Source organism: Lynx rufus, unplaced genomic scaffold (genome assembly GCF_022079265.1).
Source record: "Lynx rufus isolate CCGP_SWC_20201006 ecotype Redwood Valley unplaced genomic scaffold, mLynRuf1.p SCAF_7, whole genome shotgun sequence".
Lineage (NCBI taxonomy): Eukaryota > Metazoa > Chordata > Mammalia > Carnivora > Felidae > Lynx > Lynx rufus.
In genome coordinates, this window is record NW_025814889.1 from 94,568,959 (window position 1) to 94,589,995 (window position 21,037).

The 21,037-nt window shown below is 40.3% G+C and overlaps 1 protein-coding gene across 1 annotated transcript in view; it reads left to right on the top strand.

Annotated features, from left to right (window-relative positions):
* MYRFL (myelin regulatory factor like) overlaps nt 1-21,037 on the top strand; it is a 131,778-nt gene that overhangs the window by 16,825 nt on the left and 93,916 nt on the right. Inside the window, exon 2 of the mRNA XM_047066388.1 lies at nt 15,888-15,978. Coding sequence (XP_046922344.1) covers nt 15,888-15,978 — 91 coding nt within the window. The remainder of the gene's footprint in view (nt 1-15,887; nt 15,979-21,037) is intronic.

The window sequence follows — 21,037 nt, forward strand, 5'->3', positions numbered from 1 at the left end:
TTTTGCCCGTGGATAATCAGCAAGTAAAGGTTGGAAATCCAAAGAAGGGCACTGTCTGATGTCGGCTCATGTCGTGATCTTGCTGCTTGCCGGTTCGCGCCCCACATCGGGTTCTGTGCTGACAGCTGGGAGACTGGACCCTGCTTCAGATTCTGTGTCTCCCTCTTTCTTCCTCCCCCGCCCCCACTCATGCTCTCTCTCTCTCTCTCAAAAATAGATAAGCATTAAAAAATATTTAAAAAAAGAAATCCAAAAAGAATCAAAAGAGTATATTACTGTTTAACATCCTATAAAGTACCCCAGTACAACTTATATTTTTAAAAGCCCATAAAAGCATGCATAGAAACAGTTTTTAAATTCACATAGCTATTTTTCTATGTGTGTGTATTAAAACAGTGCAAAAGCAGATTAGAGTATCTCAATGGGAATTCTACCATGCAGTGGGATTCTATAGACGGAAAGAATAGAAGCAATGTTCCTCTTTCCTTTCTTCCCTTGTTGGGTTAGGCAAGCTTGTTGCTTTGAGACAAATCTGTTAAGTCACGTACGATGTATTATATGCAGGAAGAGGCAGAAAGGACACCTACAAACTATTTCTTCTAAATTTTACAAGGTAGGAGCTAGTCAAGTCTCTTCTGCTAAGAGTAAATGTACTTTGGGATGACTCTGTGTGCGGGTATAAAAGAGTAAGATCTGGCTGTTAGCATGACTAGGCTAATTCCAATCGATCGGTAGGAGGGCACTTTAAAATCTATCATCCACACATCTCCAGAAGAGTTGTGTCTTAAGAAGCATTTGGAAAAATTCCATTTCTTCTTTCTATCTGCATGGGGATAAGACCCAGACAATAATCTGCTCCTCTCCCCAGGGGGCAGCAGGCTCCTGTGAGATTCTCCTGTGAGAATCTGAATTGACCTTTCATGGTAGTGAGGATGTCAGGGCTACAAGCTGTGCTCAGGACTTGGTCTTCCCTTTGCTGGTTGTTTATGGAAATGTTGGGAAAAAAATAAAAGTCGCTACTCGGCCACCAAATTTTTACATTTTCTTATTTCGCCAACTCCTTCCTACCCATCTTCAAAGTTTTCTTCTCACCCTTCCATTTCTATTATGCTTGTGGATAATAGAGTTTGACATTTTACAGACTTTTTCATTTCCGTCACTCGTTGGTCCCTCTCACAACCCTGGGAGGAAGGCATTTTACAGATGAACAAAATGGAACCTTAAAGAAGTTGAAAGACGTGTCTAAAATCACACTGGTAAATGCCAGTGGTCGTGGCAAAATCTTTGTCTTCTCATTCCCAGTCCAATGTTCTTTCCATCTTCATACCACTTTGGTTTCCCAAAGGAAAAAGAGATAACACTGGCCATGACTCACTGGCTTCCATAGTCTAGGGTAGATGTCAGACAAATACTTCAGTAAACTTAGCAGGTCTTTGGAAAACGCTCCTCCATTTTATCATCCTCTTGCTTCCTGAAATCCAGTTACCACCTTGATTTCCCACAAACTGGCCACTGGCTACCCCACCACACCTACTTTCCAGAGCAGGGCCAGCAAGTTCCTGTTATTTGGGCCTTCGCTTAACCCCCTGCTTTGATGAAACTGATCTTCCCTGATTTCAGCAATTGGTTCATTGTTCTGAGTCCTGTGTTTGGGAGTTGGGGGCAAGGAGCAGAGAAGGAACAAGAAAGGAGCGAACATTTATTATGTGCTGAACATTAGTAGTGTTAAAGAAAAAAAAATCAGTGATATTTGTTAAAGCCTAGTAAGGATGACTTTATTCAAGGGAAGGAGTGTCACAACAGGTATAGTGACAGCTGTGATGGAATTTTGCAGTAGGGGAGAGAGACTGGGCTCAACCCCTCATGGGTATAGCCAAGGAGCAGGGTAAGGGGGGATTCTGGCTAGACCAACCTAACAGGATTCTTTCTGAGAGCTGACCAAGGTGACCAGACACCCCCTGGGGCAAGGTGGGGGTAAGGGAGCTGATCAGACAGCAAGGGTGATCAGATATTGAGGATGGGGGATTCTGGTTAAGCTGATTTGTCAGGATTCTTGCTCAAATTGGACGATACAGACAGAAACATGAAAGTAGGCCTTGTTGAAAAGGTCAAGGGGGCCTGAGTAGAGTTTGATCTGGGAGTCAGTCTGACAGCAGCAGGATGACACGTCACATTTAGTCTGTGAGCAGTGCTCTAAGGTGCTAAAAACTCATCTTTTTTTCCCCACCTCCTCCCCCACCCCCTCACCCCCACCCAAGATAAGGAAACAGGCCCAGAGAGGTTCAGTAGAAGTGGAATTGACCCCAAGTCGACCTGATTGTGGTTTTCCAAATCTCGTTCTTTCCTTGCCTGCAGGTTACATGGGGCTGCCTCCTTCTGGAATGCCCTAGTCTGCCCTGTTCACCTGGCTGATTGCTGTGCACTCTTGAGATTTCCACTTTGGCATCATTCCCTGAGGGCTCCTGTGTATTCCATAGTATTTTGTACTTCACCTCTAAAAGCGTGTATTGCCTTTTTTTGTGTCCGTCTCCTATGGACAACAGGAAGGAAGGAAATCTGTCTCATTCATTCCTTCAGCCTCAGCAGCTAGGACTGGCACATAGTAGTCGCTGAAACATATTTATGAAACCAATCAATAAATACCCCAAGCCTGACCTCTTTCCAAGTCTGCTGGGCTTCCCTCCTTATTTCTCCTACCCAAGAAGACATGAGCCTTCATCCTACACTTGACTGAAGACTCAGCCCTCAGTCAGTGCTCTGCTGGGCTGTCCCTTCCATATCTGCCTGGCTTGGCAGGAGGAAGGCATTGCTGCGGCAGGACAGACACGCCTGAAAGCCACAGGGTGGGCAGCTTCCGCGTCACATTTTCCTTAATTTGTGCCATGCAGGGTCTGCCCACTGGGGCATCAATTTCATATTCAACACTGTGCATTCCAGAGGAACCAAACCACCCGCAAAGACTGTGGGTGGACATCCCCACTTTAGCTGACCTTCCTGTGGGGTGTCTTCCTCTTCGTCTTTTTCCTTTTTCCTCTTCTTCCTCCTTTTTGGCCCTTGGCAACATTAGACCAAAACAGAACAATAATTCTTCAAAATCTTCAATGTAAAACAAATGGGATTCCTTGATGTGTTCCTATACCATTTAAAAGAAAGTTTTCAGGGCACCTGGGTGGCTCAGTCGGTTAAGCATCCGACTTCGGCTCAGGTCATGATCTCACAGTTCTTGAGTTCAAGCTCTGCGTCAGGCTCCGTGCTGACAGCTCAGAGCTTGGAGCCTGCTTCAGATTCTGTGTCTCCCTCTCTCTCTGCCCTTCCCCCGCCTGTCTCTCTCTCTCTCTCAAAAATAAATAAACATTAAAAAAAAAAAGAAGGAAAGGTTTCAGCTTCTGTTTCCCAAATGTATCTTCCACAGTTAAAAATTAGTATTGGTTAACATGCAGTTGATCGTGTTTTATTTATTCCTGTATATATTAATGTTAGTATATGCTATTGAAGAGAAAATTGACAAAGCATAAAAGTTTAATCCTCATGGTGAAGGGCTAGGAGGAAGTTCAGCTGTAAGGTTCCAAAACTCCTTGAAAAATGGATTCCCGGACCCCCAGAAAGGCCAGAGGATCTTGCCTAATTTATATTTCCAATCACTAATTTGAGAGGAAAAGAAGTGTGAACTTGATAAGCAACTAATGAAGACATTGAAATACTTTCATGAAAATTGAGGTCACGTGATGCAATAGACGGACCATTTTCACCTCCTACTTTAAAATCCCAGGCAAATTTTTAGAGTATTCACTGAGAAGCTATGCAAATCACAAGGGCAGCTCTCCAGAGGTATTGAGCAGTCATTTATTATTTACACTGAATGGCTCCTGAGTTTGTGAAAAAGCAGATTGGGCACATTCATATGGAATTATAATAACGTTAGTGCTGAAAGATCATAGATCTATTACATTCTTAAGCTGTATATGGCAGATGCTATAAGCTGCCTTCCCAGTAGTGGTCCAGCCACCTTCTTTTCTGCGGGCAGAAGCTTAATCTCTTTAGAGAGAGGAGAGTCCTTGAGCTGAGGAAGGGTAGGCTGTAATGTAATTGATTTAAACCAGTTATCACAATCTCAAGTTCCTCCTCTCTCTCCCCTTCTCTTCATAACTCAGCAGCTGTAACTCTTTTTTTTTTTTTTTTTTTTGCAACCTTCTTCCATCATCCTTTTTATAAAGGGTAAGTTTCTCTATTTGCTGAAGCACCTAACAATATTAATAACTTGACATGTCCTTTACATTTTTATTAGGAATGTTATTATTTTTGTTAGTTTTTGAGTGGTTTGTCCCAACCCTACTTTCCTACATTCTTTCGCATGATTTTGCAGAAAGCAAGGTTGTTCAAGAACACATTCATTATGGTAGAGTAGAAAACACCTGAGTCCGTGCAAGAACAATTTGTTATTGCAACTTGAACAAGTTATGTAAGTTGGCTAAGAATATTTGCTCTTCTGAAAAATGGGGATAATAATAGGACCTATTTGATAGAATAAAATTATTATGAGGATTGAATGAGAAAGAAATGTAAAATTGTTAGCATGTTATCAGTACCCAAAAAGTGCTCAACAAATTTACCAAGTATTTATTATTATTATTATTATTATTATTATTATTCTACATTGACGATCTCTCATGTGGCTTGATTTGTGATTCTTTCCCACTCTGTTGGATCTCCCTTAGACACCCTGTTTGTCAACATTCCTCTGAAATTATGGGGCCCAGGTCATCATGGCTGGACCTATGCATTGAGGAACAGGGACCTCACCATCCTACTTCTGTACTCAGTGATTTTATTGGTATAATTCAACATTAGTTTGTCTTCCCAATACTTCCTCATGATGACCCAACGAAAGGACCTTTGTCTCACCTATTCACTCATAAGCCAAGTTTCCCCATCTCCTATTCACACAATTTAAAAAGTCAATGTAGAGCTGAATGCTACACCTGCTGAATGTCATCTTGTCGAAGTTAGCCATCAACCCAGTCAGCGAGATTCGACCTGACTCTTTCAAAACATATTGTGCCCTGCCTACCTCCTTTAGGCCATCTGCATACTTGGCCATTTTGCCTTCTTTATACTTCTAAAAATCACAAATACCCTTATTGACAAGGATGAGAGCCGAGACATTTTGTGCTGAATTTTAGGATTTTTCTCTCGGTTAGCATGGTGGGGTACAGTTCTCCCAGGTATGAGTTCACCTAACGCTAATGTAATTTCCACACCTTTCTCCATCTTAGTTACAAATACAACCATCTTTGACTGCCCCTCCCCACGTTGGATTGGAAGCCCCCCAGGTATCTCCTTGGGCCTGACTTACCACACTATGTTGGTGCTGCCTGTTTTTTGTTTTCTTTTCCTGTGCCCCTCCCTCACCTTGAGGGTAAGATTGAGTGTTGCTCGCGATTGCATACCCAGTGCCTAGCATATACACACTTCATTAAATATTTATCAAATGCTGAATGAATTAAGAATTCTGTTAAGCGTCCAGTTGAAGTCAGGATACACATTTCCATGGAGAGTCTCCTGATCTGCCAGTCTCAGGCAGCTGGACAGGCAAGAAAATGAAGTTCACCCACCTGGCTTGTTTTTGGTGGGCACATGAAGACTCTTCAATGTCTTCTGCTGTTCGTAAGAGTCCGGCAGCCAAGTTTTTAGTGATCCTTTCTAGAATTTTGCATCTGTGACAGTTCTGGAAGCCCCGTGTGGGCGTTGCCATCCTGTTACACAATGTGCTGAAACTATTTATTTACTCAAGTTGCATAAAGGTTAATTTTTATTTTATCGTTTGATTATCAGGCACATAAATTTCAGGTGATTCATATCATGTTAAAGTCCAGACAGTCTTTTAATTTGGTCACGTTTCCAACAATGGGTCATGTTCCCTCTGGTTAAAAGAACTGATTAGATTCTTCCTGGATCAATGTAGAACTTCCTGTGCAAGGGGAACTGGGGAGACTTCAAGGATTCTAGGTCATTAGGTGGAGTTTTTCTTGGGAGCAGTGCCCTGCTGCTCCCTTCTGTGTCTGAGTGCAAAAACAGGATGATATGACACGAGCAGATGAAACCTCCAAGCTCCTTCTCAGGCTCCTCACCCAAATCTCTCATATTTCTTACCTCAAAGCATGAGCACAACCTCCCACCCAATCACCAAAACTAGACTAGACTAGAGAATTACCTAGCTTCCTTCCAATCAGTCACAAAGTCCAGTAGGTATCCCTTCTCAAATACTAGTCTCATCCAGTGGTGTGCTGGTGAACATTCAACAACCAACTCTTTGGGGAAAGAATTCCCAATTTGTAGTGTTTGCCAATTTCCATTGTGTAAACCCTCCCTCGTGGCCAATTGCAAGCTGCTAACACAACACAGCAAATAGGGATTTGGGAAGAGATGTGCACACGCTTTGTACAAGCTGGCTCCAGGACACCAGGGATTTTCCACCTTCCCGACACCCCCTCCCCGCTGCTGCTATACTGGATCAGAGTTTCATGGCATATAAGACCCCAGGATCTGTCCCTGCTGACAATTCTAGCCTCATGGACCCCTATTCCTGGAAGCTTTGCCTGACACCTTTTTGTCCTTGTTAGGTCATTTAGGGGACCCATAATGCCATGTGTACATCTCTGTTGTCATATCACATTGCTGTGGTATGTGTTTATGTCAGTCTTTCTCACTAATCTGTGAACTTGCTGAGCACAGAAACTGATAGTACTGACAAAGGGTGGTAGTTATTGAGCTGGGAACTATGCTAAGCATCTTAAATGCATTATCTCATTTCATCTTTGGGTGCCTGGCTGGCTCTGTTGGCTGAGCATCTGATTCTTGATTTTGGCTCAAGTCATGATCTCATGGTTTGTGGGTTTGAGACCCGCATCAGGCTCTGCGCTGACAGTGCAAAACCTGCTTGGGATTCTCTCTCTCCCTCTCTGCCCCTAACCTGCTCGTGTTCTGTTTTTCTCTCTCTCTCAAAATAAATAAACAACCATGAAAGAAAACTTAATCTTCAGAACAATCCTATGAGGTAGATGCTCTTATTATCCTCATTTTATAGGTAAGGAAATTGAGGCACCGAGGGGCTGCATGATTTGCCCAAGGTTGAACAGCTGGTTGCACAAATCTACAGCCAGAGTTGATCCCAGGCCTGATTGTAGAACCAGGACCCTTAACTACTAAGGCCTCTTCGTCTTTGTGTCTCTAGCAGTTGGGACTCTTCCTGGTCCGTAGAGGGTGTGTTGAGTGATTTAATGAGGGAAGGCTCATGTTGGCAGCATCCGTGACTAGTCTCGCTCACCTTCAGGCCAGTCTCCCAACAGCAAGAAACTATAAACCTGCTCACATTACCCCTCTGATGGAAATGTTGCAATGTCTCCATAACTTTCAAGATAAATTCCTTACCTTGGTACCTATGAAGCTTCATGATCTGGTGTCTGTTAGTTTCTCTAGATACCCCTTCCACTCTTCATCATCACATTTATTCATTCAAATTTTATTACTTATCCAACAGATGCAATATTTATTGAAGAGCTAGGCCTAACAAGGTTCCAGCCCTTGTTCTAGGATGTATACGAAAGAGGCAGTTTATCCCCTAGAGAGGCTTAGAGGTTAGTGAGAGAGACAGACACACACCACACAACCACAGGGGTTGGAACAGAAGTGCATTCAGCTTTCACCAGGGTCTGCAACAGGCATTGTCTCCATCTCTGACGTGTTCTTTACCTGGCTCTGGCCATACTATTGGCACATTTCCACAGGAGTCCTGCTGCTGGTTTTATAAATTCATCTGCACATGCTCTTCTCTGTTCTTAGAATTTTTCTTAATAACTACCTACTTATCTTTAAAAATTCCTCTCAAGTGTCACCTGCAAGGAGTCCTTCCCCTCTCCCACCCTGCCAGCCTAATTGAAAGCTCCCATAGTATTCATGTCTACACCCATCCTAACATTTAACACGTATGGCTCTAGCTGACTTTCTTGTCCCTCTCACTGGATTGTGAACTCATTTCTGATTTTATTCCCGGACACAAAGTGGACACTAAGTATATATTGAATAAATGAATGGAAAAATTAGTGAGTTAATGATTGGAAATACCATCTTTTCTCATCTAACTCTGAATTGGCTGTGGCTCTAAACACTGACATTAGATTTGAAATCCAGCTTTAAAGACATCCAGATGGCCAACAGGCACATGAAAAGATGCTCAAGGTCACTCCTCATCAGGGAAATACAAATCAAAACCACACTGAGATACCACCTCAGGCCAGTCAGAGTGGCTAAAATGAACAAATCAGGAGACTATAGATGCTGGAGAGGATGTGGAGAAATGGGAACCCTCTTGCACTGTTGGCGGGAATGCAAACTGGTGCAGCCGCTCTGGAAAACAGTGTGGAGGTTCCTCAAACAATTAAAAATCGATCTACCCTATGACCCAGCAATAGCACTGCTAGGAATTTACCCAAGGGATACAAGAGTGCTGATGCATAGGGGCACTTGTACCCCAATGTTTATAGCAGCACTTTCAACAATAGCCAAATTATGGAAAGAGCCTAAATGTCCATCAACTGATGAATGGATAAAGAAATTGTGGTTTAGGGGCGCCTGGGTGGCTCAGTCGGTTGGGCGGCCGACTTCGGCTCACGTCATGATCTCGCGGTCCGTGAGTTCGAGCCCCGCGTCGGGCTTTGTGCTGACATCTCAGAGCCTGGAGCCTGCTTCTGATTCTGTGTCTCCCTCTCTCTGACCCTCCCCTGTTCATGCTCTATCTCTCCCTGTCTCAAAAATAAATAAAACGTTAAAAAAAAAGAAATTGTGGTTTATATACACAATGGAATACTACATGGCAATGAGAAAGAATGAAATATGGCCTTTTGTAGCAACGTGGATGGAACTGGAGAGTGTTATGCTAAGTGAAATAAGTCAGGCAGAGAAAGACAGATACCATATGTTTTTACTCATACGTGGATCCTGAGAAACTTAACAGAGGACCAGGGGGGAGGGGAAGGGGGGGAAAAGTTACAGAGAGGGAAGGAGGCAAACCGTAATAGACTCTTAAATACTGAGAAAAAAACTGAGGGTTGATGCGGGGTGGGGGAGAGGGGAAAGTGGGTGCTAGGCGTTGAGGAGGGCACCAGTTGGGATGAGCACTGGGTGTTGTATGGAAACCAATTTGACAATAAATTATATATATACACACACACACACACACACACACATCTATATCGATGTATATATACACACACATCTGTATAGATGTATATATATACATACATATGTATAGATGTATGTATATATATATATATACACATCGATATAGATGTACATATGTATATGTATGTATATATATACATCTATATAGATGTGTGTATATATATAATCCAGCTTTATTTTCAAAACAAAATGTCCTTAGCAAATGAGAGAATTTGGTTTCTCCTCCTCTCCTCCATCTTCTCTTCTCCTACCCCTCCTCCTCCTCCTTTGGAGTACTCATTGGCATTTCTGCTTGAATTTCTCATGAACACTGGTGTATCATAGGGAAACTATCTTTATGTTTAAACCCAAAGGGCAACCATTTAAGGGGATCCTCACTGTTGCTTTTTAGAATCTTTTAAAAACCTAGGGGCACCTGGGTGGCTCAATTGGTTAAGTGATCAACTCTTGATTTCAGCTCAGGTCATGATCTCATGGTTCATGAGATCGAGCCCTGCCTTGGGCTTCAGGCTGAGCATGGAGCCTGCTTAGGATTCTCTCTCTCCCTCTGCCCCTCGTGTGCTCTCTCTCTCTCTCTCAACTAAAAAAAAAAACAAAACCTAGAGTTGTTGTAATAGACAAATGTTGTCATCTTGGCTGTTGTCTGAGTGCTCTGGGCAGGGATGCTGCAGGACAAAAGGTGAAAGAGTCAGTAAAAGAAGGGACAGGTAGCATCTGGGTTAAGGAAAGTGATGTGGGAAGGGAGTCTATCAGAAGGTAACAGGAAAGGACTGGTGGGTGGTGGATGGGCAGGTGGATGGAGAAAGCAGAATAAATAAAAGGAAGGTTCTTGCTCCCTACTCACACCTCTGGAGAAGTATTGTTTCCTCAAATGTATATATATGTCTATTAACAAGTCCTGTGTATTCAACTTGGACTTGTCTGTGCTAATCCCTAGTGGATTGATCCCCTAACTATGTGTTTTTTTCTTGTCTGTCCAAGGCCGAGGGGTAGCAGGACAAGTTACCATGTGTCAGCTGTCGCTGTGCCTAGAAGGGGAGGCAGAGACCTAGGGTGAAGAAGGGCTTTCTTTCTGAGAGCAATAAAGAGGGCAGTTCTCTGGCATTCCCAGGAGGCCTGGGCAGCTTCTCCTGTCTGAGTAGGATGGTGACAGCCACAAAAGACAAATGTAGAAAAGGGTAGAATCCAGGCTTGAAAGCGAGCCTCCCTGACAGGGGGTGGGCTGCCTAACAATGCCATCTCTGCAGGCTTGGGTGTAATAAATAAGTGTTTAAGACATTTATAGCAAAGTGATTATTTTTAAAAGCATGAGATTTATTTAACAGTCATTTAAGAGTTTCCCTGTGTGCGTGTAAAGCCTTCTGAAAACAATTTTATCTGACAGTATGGATTTATCTTGTTGAGTAATTTCCTTTGAGTCTGGAAGGCATAGATGTGATTTTAGAGTCCTAGAGAAAGTTGGCTACTGCGGGGATCAGCTCTCCTTGTTCATTAAAGTGTTTGGACAGGCTACATGGGGCAGGTCCTGGGAGCTGTGGACCGTCTCCTATTTCTGCCTGGGGGATGGAGGTGGGGGAGCATGGGTCATAGAAAGCAAGTGATACATTGGTCAGGTCTTAGCATCTGTTGTCCACCTCCAATTTTTGCCAGGGCATTGTGTGTGTGTGTGTGTGTGTGTGTGTGTGCGCGCGAGCACACTGTATAAAGCAGATGGGACACCAGCAGGGGCTTCAGTGGGAAATTAAACAGATCCTTCCCTCCATCTGCTTCTCTTAGCAATTGGCTTGACCAAAGCCCAGTGAAGTAGTAGAAGCAAGTCAGTCCTGCCTGCAATTTGGAGCATGGGATGGGCGCATGCTCAGGAATCAGGCAGCCTGCTTGGATTCCCTGCGTACCACTTACTAGCTGTGAGACCCTGGACAACCTAGTTACCTATGTAACCACTTTGTCTTCTGTGTAAGCTGGAAACATTAGTGTCCACCTCCTAGGGCTCTTATGAGGATTAATGAGTTAGGTAAAGTGGTTCTCTTTGCCTTGGCTCAGAGTCAAAAATCCAAGCTACCTCTGAATGTCCCTGGACAGCTATGATAGCTCTGGACTTCATTTTCCTTCTGTTCTTATCCCTTTATAGTCCTTTCCCACAAAGCAACCAGAATGGCCTTCTTTTTATTCTTTTTGTTTATTCATTTATTTTTTGTGGATTCCACACATGGGTGAAATCATATGGTATTTGTCTTTCTCAGTCTAACTTATTTCACTTAGCATGGTACCCTCTAGGTCCATCCATGTTGTCACCAATAGCGCTATCACATCCTTTTTGTGGTTGTGTAATATTCCATTGTAGATATATACCACATCTTCTTTATCTATTAGTCCAGTGATGGATACTTAGGTTGCTTCCATATCTTGGATATTGTAAATAATGCTTCAGTAAACATAGGGTTGCATGTATCTTTTATTTATTTATTTTTTAATGCTTATTTTGGAGAGAGAGACAGAGCGATCAGGAGGGTGCAAAGACAGAGGGGACAGAGGATCCAAAGCAGGCTTTGCACTGATGCAGAGAGTCCAACGTGAGGCTTGAACTCACAAACTGCGAGGTCATGACTTGAGCCGAAGTCGGATGCTCAACTGACTGAGCCACACAGGTGCCCCTATAACTTTTCAGATCAGTGTTTTTATTTTCTTTGGGTAAATAACCTGTAGTGGAATTGCTAGATCAGATGGTATTTCCATTTTTAATTTTTTGAGGAACCTCCATACTGTTTGTCACAGTGGCTGTAGGGAGGAAAACTTTTAAAGATGTCAAGCGTATCATATCGCTTTCAAAAGGCTTCCCATTGCCCTGACCACCTCCCCTAGCCCCTTCCTTGTGCTCCTGTGCTTTAGCCACCCTGGAATTGTTTCTCAAACCGGCCCTGTGCTTTTGCCCTTCCTGTTCTCCTCTGCCTTCCATGCTCTGCTCTTGGTCTTTGCATGGCTGGCTCTTTTCTGAGATGCCCTTCCAATCAGAAGGAACTCTTTCCTTCTGATATGATAAGCTGCAGCTTATCATATCACTCTGTTTCACTTTCTTATGAAAATATCCTGTTTACTTATTGTTTCTTATATGTTACATTGGTCCTCCCCTGGCCCCCATTGATGCCACTTTTCCCTCCCTTAGAATTCAGGCCCCCTGAGGGAATGAGGGAATTTGTCTTTTTGTCTGTTTTACCCCCTCTTGGTAGGTGCTTTTTTTTTTTTTTTTTAGAAGAGTGCAAGCAGGGGAGGGGCAGAGAGAGGGGGACAGAGGATCCGAGGTGGGCTCTGCACTAACAGCAGCGAGCCAGTTCACCAACTGTGAGATCATGACCTGAGCTGAAGTCAGACATTCAACTGCTCAAGTGACTGAGCCACCCAGGTGCCCTGGGTAGGTGCTTGATAAATATTAGTTGAATCAGTGATAGAACGAATATGTCTTCCCCTGCTCATCTCCATCCTATTCTTTCTTTAACATCTCACTCAAGACTAAACTCCAGTATGTACTATGAGGTCATTTCTCACCATCGCAACACTTAAGAATATCTTCCGTCTATTTCCCTCTTAGTTTATGTCACTGAAAAAAGTGGGTGATCTTTCTTCTCATTCCCTCCTCTTCTCTTTCTTCCTCCCTCTCTTCCACCTGTCTCTGATATCCATCAATGTTTCCCATTTGGGAGGTGCTCAAGATTTTAAAAATTTTATTTTAATTGGTGAAGTAGAAAGCCAAAAGCTAAACATATAATGGTCCTCCTGTCACTAGTGCTGTGATCTGAATGTCAGCGTCCCTTGCCCCTGGAAGAATACAAGGAACTGGATTACATGAGGGATATTGGTGTGGGGGCTAGACAGTTGATGTGTTATATATTAAATTGTGCCTAGGAAAAAACCCACGAAGTTAATAATTGGTGAATATAAGTGAAGGGTGCAAGTGAGTTCCTGTAGCTTCTCTTTGGGTTTGAAATTATTTCAAAATAAATTGTTAAAAATTCTTTCCCTCTCAAAAAATGCACAAAGTTAAATTTATCAATCTTTTTCAACATAATTTTTGGCTTTTAGGCTGTGTTTGGAGAAACCTTTATCTTAAGATCATAAGAATATATTCTTTAAATTTTTTTAACGTTTATTTATTTTTGAGAGAGAGATTGACAGAGTGTGAGTGGGGGAGAGGCCGAGAGAAAGAGGGAGACACAGAATCTGAAACAAGCTCCAGGCTCCGAGGTGTCAGCACAGAGCCCTACATGGGGCTCGAACCCATGAGCCATGAGATCATGACCTGAGCTGAAGTATGACACTTAACTGACTAAGCCACCCAGGCACCCCAAGATCATAAGAATATTAACTCACACTTCTTTCTATAGTTTTATTTATTTATGTTGAAATTTTTGCTCTATCTGGAATTTTGGTGTGGAAGTAGGAAAATAATCCATATTTTACCCCTCATATGACTAACCAGTGTTCCCCAAAACTTTTATTGAATAATCACTCTTTTCTCACTGCTGTCAAAGGATTGGTTTATTGTGTACTTAAAGTCCTAATATGTTACATGTATATGTGATATTTCTTGATATATCCTGGATATATCCTACATCCTTTGATGTGTCCTTGCGTGTATTTCTCAATATTTATTTACCTCCTCCTCCATAATTTTTCTGGTGATTTTTGACTATTTATTCTTCTAGAAGAACTTCAGAACACTCTAATTCGGGGATTAATTTCAGGCAACACACAAACAATTTCAAAGGGGTTAATAGGGTATATGCAAGAGTTTGTCATGTAATTGGAGTAAAAGTCAAACAACCAGGCTTTAGTAAGGATTAAAAAATCAAGAAGGACCTGGGTTAATGTTATGGAGATATTTAGACTATTACTCTAGTTTGCCTAATAATTATACAACTTAATCTCAATCATCAGCTCTAAAGTCTAGTTCGGGGCACCTGGGTGGCTCAGTCAGTTAACCATCTGACTCTTGATTTTGGCTCAGGTCATGACCTCAGGGTTTGTGAGATTGAGTCCTGTGTTGGGCTCTGCATTGATGGCACAAAGCCTGCTTGGGATTATCTCTCTCTCTCTCTGTCTTTCTCTGTCCATTCCTCATTTTTACTCTGTCTCTCTCAAAATTAATAAGTAAACATTTATTTTTTTATTTTTATTTTTTTCAATATAGGAAATTTATTGTCAAATTGGTTTCCATACAACACCCAGTGCTCATCCCAAAAGGTGCCCTCCTCAATACCCATCACCCACCCTCCCCTCCCTCCCACCCCCCCAACCCTCAGTTTGTTCTCAGTTTTTAAGAGTCCAATAAGTAAACATTTTAAAAAAAATAATAAAATCTAGTTCAAATTCTTAGGAGAAATAATTGAATTGGTCACTGGCTAGCCAATGGATTGGTTCTTCCTGATTCAGGTGCCTGTAGAGGTTGTGTTACAAATATGGCTGCTAGAGACTATTTTCACAAGGGTAAAGTTCTTAGAAAATGAATATATGGGTTTGGCAGATGTTATCAATAATGTCTAGTAAAAGTTTTATGATACTGAATCCTTTAGTCTAAGATCAATGTCTTTCCATTTGTTCAAATCTCTTCCTATGACCCCTCATAGAGTTTTTTTTTTTTTTTTTTAATATTGTCCCCAAATATATGTTTAGGTATTTTATACTTTTTGTCATTTTGAATGGAATCTTCTGCACTATATTTGTCAGAATTGTTGATTGGTTATTTTTTGTGTGTAAGGAGGTAATTATTTTTTTATTTTTTTTTTTTTTACTTTTAATCAACTACTCTGTTGAGTTTTCTGGTTATTTTGAATTGTTGTCACTTTTTTCTCCTGAATTTACTAGGTATAGAGTCATATTTTCTACAAATATTGTTTCTACAAATTGTTCTACAAATATTTCTACAAATATTGTTTTGCTTCTTTATTATATATTCCTATGTTTTATATTCTTTTTAAATTCTAACATCTTTATTATTATCAGAAAGAAACCAGTAAGTTTATTTTCATTTTTTTAAATCAAGGAAAAGGATAGAAATATTGTGTTACATTTTGTGAAGTCTAACAAAAATGTGAAGCAAGATACTGAACTTCTTGTTGAGCTTAACTGGAAATAATCTGCCCAACCATCCCACCTTCCTCCCTTCCTCCCTCCCTCCCTTCCTCCCTTCCTCCCTTCCTCCCTTCCTTCCTTCCTTCCTTTACTTCATCCATCCATCCATCCATCATCCATCCATATATGCATACATCCATCCCATAAATGTTTATTGCTGCCTTTTTTATACCATAGATTCATGTGGCTACTTTAAGAAGGACAACACCCCTGCTCCTAAGGACTTTAGATGGAGAAACAGCCACAAAGGCAAGCAATTATAATAGTATATAAGGCAAAGCACAGGGTGTTAATGGAGGCACATAAAAAGGGTACCTACACCAGCCTTAGACAGGCAGGGAAGGAGAGTAAATCTAAAAAGATTTCTAAGGAAATATTTGAATGGAAGAAAGATCACACTCTCAGTAAATGTATTATGCCATTTAGTTGCTTTAAAATTCTTGGGTGTAGCCATGTGAATATCTTTAGCTGTTAGCCATTCTGAAATCTTCATGAATCTCAAGATTTTCAATTTGCCTTCGCAGCTCACGGGACCAGTGACAGTCTGGGGAACCCGACGCTGGATACAAGTCTGCTGGAGGAATTCTTGGGCAATGATTTCGATCTGGGGGCCTTGTAAGTAATGAAAGTACTGCTCTCCATTTGATGTTTTAAAAGTTATGAGATAGTTAAGTGAACTAGGAAGTGTTCTCTCCTCTTCTGTTTTCCAGAAAGGCATGGATGGAGTTGATGTTTCTTCTATAAATCTTTGGCAGTTTTCACTGAGTGAGGTCAGCTGGGCCTGGAGTTTTCTTTATAGGAAGGTCCTCCCTTTCTAACTCAATGTCTTTACTAGATACTGGACTATTCAGGTTATCTATTGGTAGTTGTCAGCTTAGGCAGTTTATGTGTTTCAGTGAATTTACTGATTTCATCTAAGTTGTCAAATTCACTGGCATAAAGTTATTCATCATATTCCCTTATTTTACTTTGAATGCCTATAGAATCTGTAGTGATGATCCTTTTGCTCTTCTTGATATCAGCAATTTGTGTCTTTTTATTCTTGATCCATCTGGCAAGAGGTTCATCAGTTTTTCAAACCCTTTGAAGATCCAGCTTTGGTTAAATTTATGTTCCTAATCATTTTTCTGTTTTGTATTTCATTGATTTCTGCTCTTATATTCTGATAATAGCATAGCTACTTCAGCTTTCTTTTATTTTTAATTTACATACAGTAATATTAAATTTTTATCCTGTATATAGTTTTGTGAGTTTTGACAAATTCATAGAGTTGTAGAACTGCTATCATGATCAGCACAAACAAAAGCTCCCTCACCTGAAACATTTCACTGATGCTTCATAAGGGAAACTTATCACCCACCCCAAGACCTTAGTGACAGTTGATCTGTTCTCTGTCCCTATAGTTTTGCTTTTCTGGAATGTCACATAAATGAAATCTATGGTGTATAACATTTTTAGTATGGCTTCTTTCACTAAGCATAAAGTCTTTGATCCATAGTTCATTCCTTTTTATTGCTGAGAAAGACTCTGTTGACTGTTTATAATACATTTTGTTTATCCACTTGCCCATTGGATTATTTCCAGTTTGGGACAATTACAAATAGCTTCTTTAAATATTAATGCACAGTTTTTTATGTGGTCAAGAGTTTTAATTTCTTTTTTTTTTAATGTTTATTTATTTTTGAGAGACAGAGTGCAAGTGGAGGAGGGGCAGAGCGAGAGGGAGACAGAATCTGAAGCTGGCTCCAGGCTCCGAGCTTTCAGCACAGAGCCTGATGCGAGGCTCAAACTCACAAGCTGAGATCATGATCCTGAGCCAAAGTCAGACACAACTGATTGAGCCACCCAGGTGCCCCAAGAGTTTTAATTTCTATAGGGTAATATTTAGAATAAAGACTCCTGGGTCGTAATTTAAGTGTAAGCTTAACTTTATAGAAATTGCCAAATTTTCTAGCGTGGCCATACCATTTGCCATTACCACCTGCAGCATATGAGACATCCGATTGCTTCTCTTTATTGCCAGTTCTTGGTATTATCAGTTTAAAATTTTTTTCTTATAGCTGTTCTGTAATAAAAAGCTATTCTATAGTGGTATCTCACTGTGTTTTAACTTGCATTTTCCTAATGATGGATGATGTTGAGTATCATTTAATGTGCTTGTTTGCTATTTGTAGGTTTTCTTCGGTAAAGTGTCTGTTCAAATTTTATGCCCATTGAAGTTTTCTTACCTTTGAGTTTAGAGAATTGTTTAAATATTCTGTATATAAGAACTTCGTTGGATTTGTGATTTGTGAATATTTTCTCCCAGTCTGTAACTTTTCATTCTTTTAACAGTGTCTTTCCCAGAACAAAAGTTTAAATTAAAAAAAAATTTTTTTTAACATTTATTCATTTCTGAGAGACAGAGAGAGACAGAGCATGGGCGGGGGAGGGTCAGAGAGAGAGGGAGACACAGAATCTGAAGCAGGCTCCAGGCTCTGAGCTATCAGCACAGAACCCGATGCACGGCTCGAACTCATGAACTGTGAGATCATGACCTGAGCCGAAGTCGGATGCTCAACTGGACTGGGCCACCCAGGCGCCCCTAAAATTTTTATAATGTCCAATTTATCCATTTTTTCCTATACAGTTTAAGCTTTATATCTATGCAATATAGATACTGCCTACTCTAAGTTCCCCCAAATTTTCTTCTGTTTCCTTCTAAAAGTTTTAGAGTTTTACATTTTACTTTTAAGCCTATAATCCATTTTGAGTTAATTTTTGTGTAAAGTTTGAGATATAAGTTGAGATTAATTTCCTTGTGTATGGATGTCCAATTATTCCAGATTTATTTGTTTAATAACCATTCTCCATTGAATTACTTTTAGTAAAAAATCAGTAGTATTTTTTATCTAGCAAAAAATCAATTGGCCATATTTATGTAGATCTATATCTAGACAAATATTCTGTTCCATTGATCTATGTGCCCATCATTCTGCCAATACTACACTATCTTTAAGAGATATATTTTCTGGCTAGAAGTCTCCCCCCTTTTCAGCCCTGAGAAATAGAATAGAAACAGATGAGGGAGAGGGAGAAGATGAGAAAAAAAAACAACTCTCACACAGTGAAGATAAATCAGACATAAAATGAGGCAGTGGGAATATAGGATATGACTATAGCTTGAACCCACATTCTGCAAGATCATGACCTGAGCTGAATTTGGGCATTTAACCCAGCTGAGCCACCCAGGCACCCCAGGGAATTTCTATTTTTAAGGGATATATTTTCTGCACATAAAAACTCCCCCCTACTTTTCAGCCCTAAGAGACAGAATAGAAACAGATGAGGAAAAGGGAGAAGATGAGAAACAAAACAAAACTCTGATTTCTATCTTGGTTATTGTGCTTTTATTATAAGTCTTGAAATCATATAGTGTAAGTGCTCCAAATCTGTCTTTTTCAAAATTTTGGCTATTCTAGTTCCTTTGATTTCTCATATAAATATTAGAATTATCTTGTTGGTATCTGTACAGTCCTGCTGGGATTTTGATTAGAATTGTATTAAGCTCAGAGATCCATATGTGGAAAGTTGGTATCTTAACAAAATTGAATCTCCCAATCCATCAACATGATATATCTCTCCATTTATTTAGGCCTTCTTTGATTTCTTTCATCAATGTTTTATACATTTCAGCATGTAAATCCTGCACATATTTTGTTAGATTTGTGTCTAAATATTTCATGTTTCTCTTTGAGGTATTATAAATAATAGTTTTTTCCCTCAGTTTTAGGTTCCAATTATTCATTACCAACATATAAAAATAGTATTGATATTTATATATTGGTTAGGTCCTGCAACTTAATGAAGTCATTTATTAGTTCTAAGATTTTTTTTTTTTATAGATTTTTGGGGATTTTCTGTGTTTACAATGATGTCATATGCAAATTAGGACAGTTGTATATCCCAAACTCTATGCCTTAATTTTTTTTTTTTTTTTTTTTTGCTTTATTGCACTGGGTAGGACTTTGGGTATAATGTTGAATAGAGAAGTAGAGACAGCAGGTGTACTTGCCCTGTCCCTGATCTAAGAGGGCCATTATTCAGTTTTTTAAAATTATTGAGTATGGGGCGCCTGGGTGGCACAGTCGGTTAAGCGTCCGACTTCAGCCAGGTCACGATCTCGCGGTCCGTGAGTTCGAGCCCCGCCTCAGGCTCTGGGCTGATGGCTCGGAGCCTGGAGCCTGTTTCCGATTCTGTGTCTCCCTCTCTCTCTGCCTCTCGCCCGTTCGTGCTCTGTCTCTCTCTGTCCCAAAAATAAATAAACATTGAAAAAAAAATTAAAAAAAAAATTATTGAGTATGATACAATGCTTTTTTCCCCCTTTAAAATGTCTTTTTATTTATTTTGAGAGAGAGAGAGCGTAAACAGGGAAAGGGCAGAGAGAGAGGGAGAGAGAGAATCCCAAGCAAGCTCTGTGCTGTCAGCACAGATCCTGATGCAAGGCTCAAACCGACAAACCATGAGATCATGACCTGAGCCAAAACTAAGAGTCAGAGTCAGTTGCTTAACTGACTGAGCCACCCAGGTGCCCCAGTGCTTTTTTTTTTTTTTTTTTTCTAACTGAGGGAGATTCTCTTCTGCTCCTGCTTCCTCTCCTTAACTTTTAAATTTTGAACAAACCTTATATTCCTGGGATAAACCTCAGTTTGTTGTGAGGTATTGTCTTTACACGTATTGCTAGGTTCAATTTACTAGCATTATGTTGAGGATTTTGCACCTACATTCATGAGGATATTGATCTGAAGTTTTCATAGATGGTGTTTTTCTGGCTTTGGTGTCAGGGTAAAATAGCTTCTTAAAATTATTTGGGAAGGGTTCCACCCTTTTAAATTCTCTGGGTAAGATTGTGTGGAATTGGATTTATTTCCTCTTTAAATATTTGGTAGACTTAACCAGTGAAACCATCTTTGCCTGTAGTTTGCTTTGTTGGAAGATCTTAACTACAGATTAAATTTATCCAATAGATATAAGACTATTCATGTTATCTCTTTCTGCTTAGTGATTTTGGTAGTTTGTCTTCCTTCTCTGTTGCCCCCAAGGAGTAAGTCCATTTCAAATATGGACACAGTTCAGAGTATTTCTTATTAGCCCTTTACAGACTCTGAGTCTGTAGTGATATTTCCTCTTCTGTTCATCATATTGATAATATGCTTCTTTTATCTTTTTTTTTCTTGATCAATCCGGTCAGACACTTAAAAGTTTTATTAGCAGCTTTTGGTTTCATTGATTTTCTGTATTGTGCTAGTTTTCAGTAGCACTGATTTTTACTCTTTAGTTCCTTCTTTTGCTTGCTTTAGGTTCAGTTTGCTCTTCTTTTTCTAGTTTCTTTGGTGGAAACTTAGTTCCTGATTTGAGATCATTCTTTGTTTTCTAATATAAGCATTTGATGTGTACGTTTCCCTCTCTCTATGGCTTTAGCTGCCTGCTTCAGTTTTTGACATATTTTAATTTTCTTCAGGCTTAAAATATTTCCTAATTTTCCTGAGGCCACCTCTTTGACTCATGGGTTGCCAGAACTGTGCTTCTTAATTTCCAAATATGTGTGATTTTTTTCTATGTTTTTCTGTTACTGATTTCAAGTTTATTTCTCTTATGGACAGAGAACGTAATTTGTATGATTCTAATTCTTTTA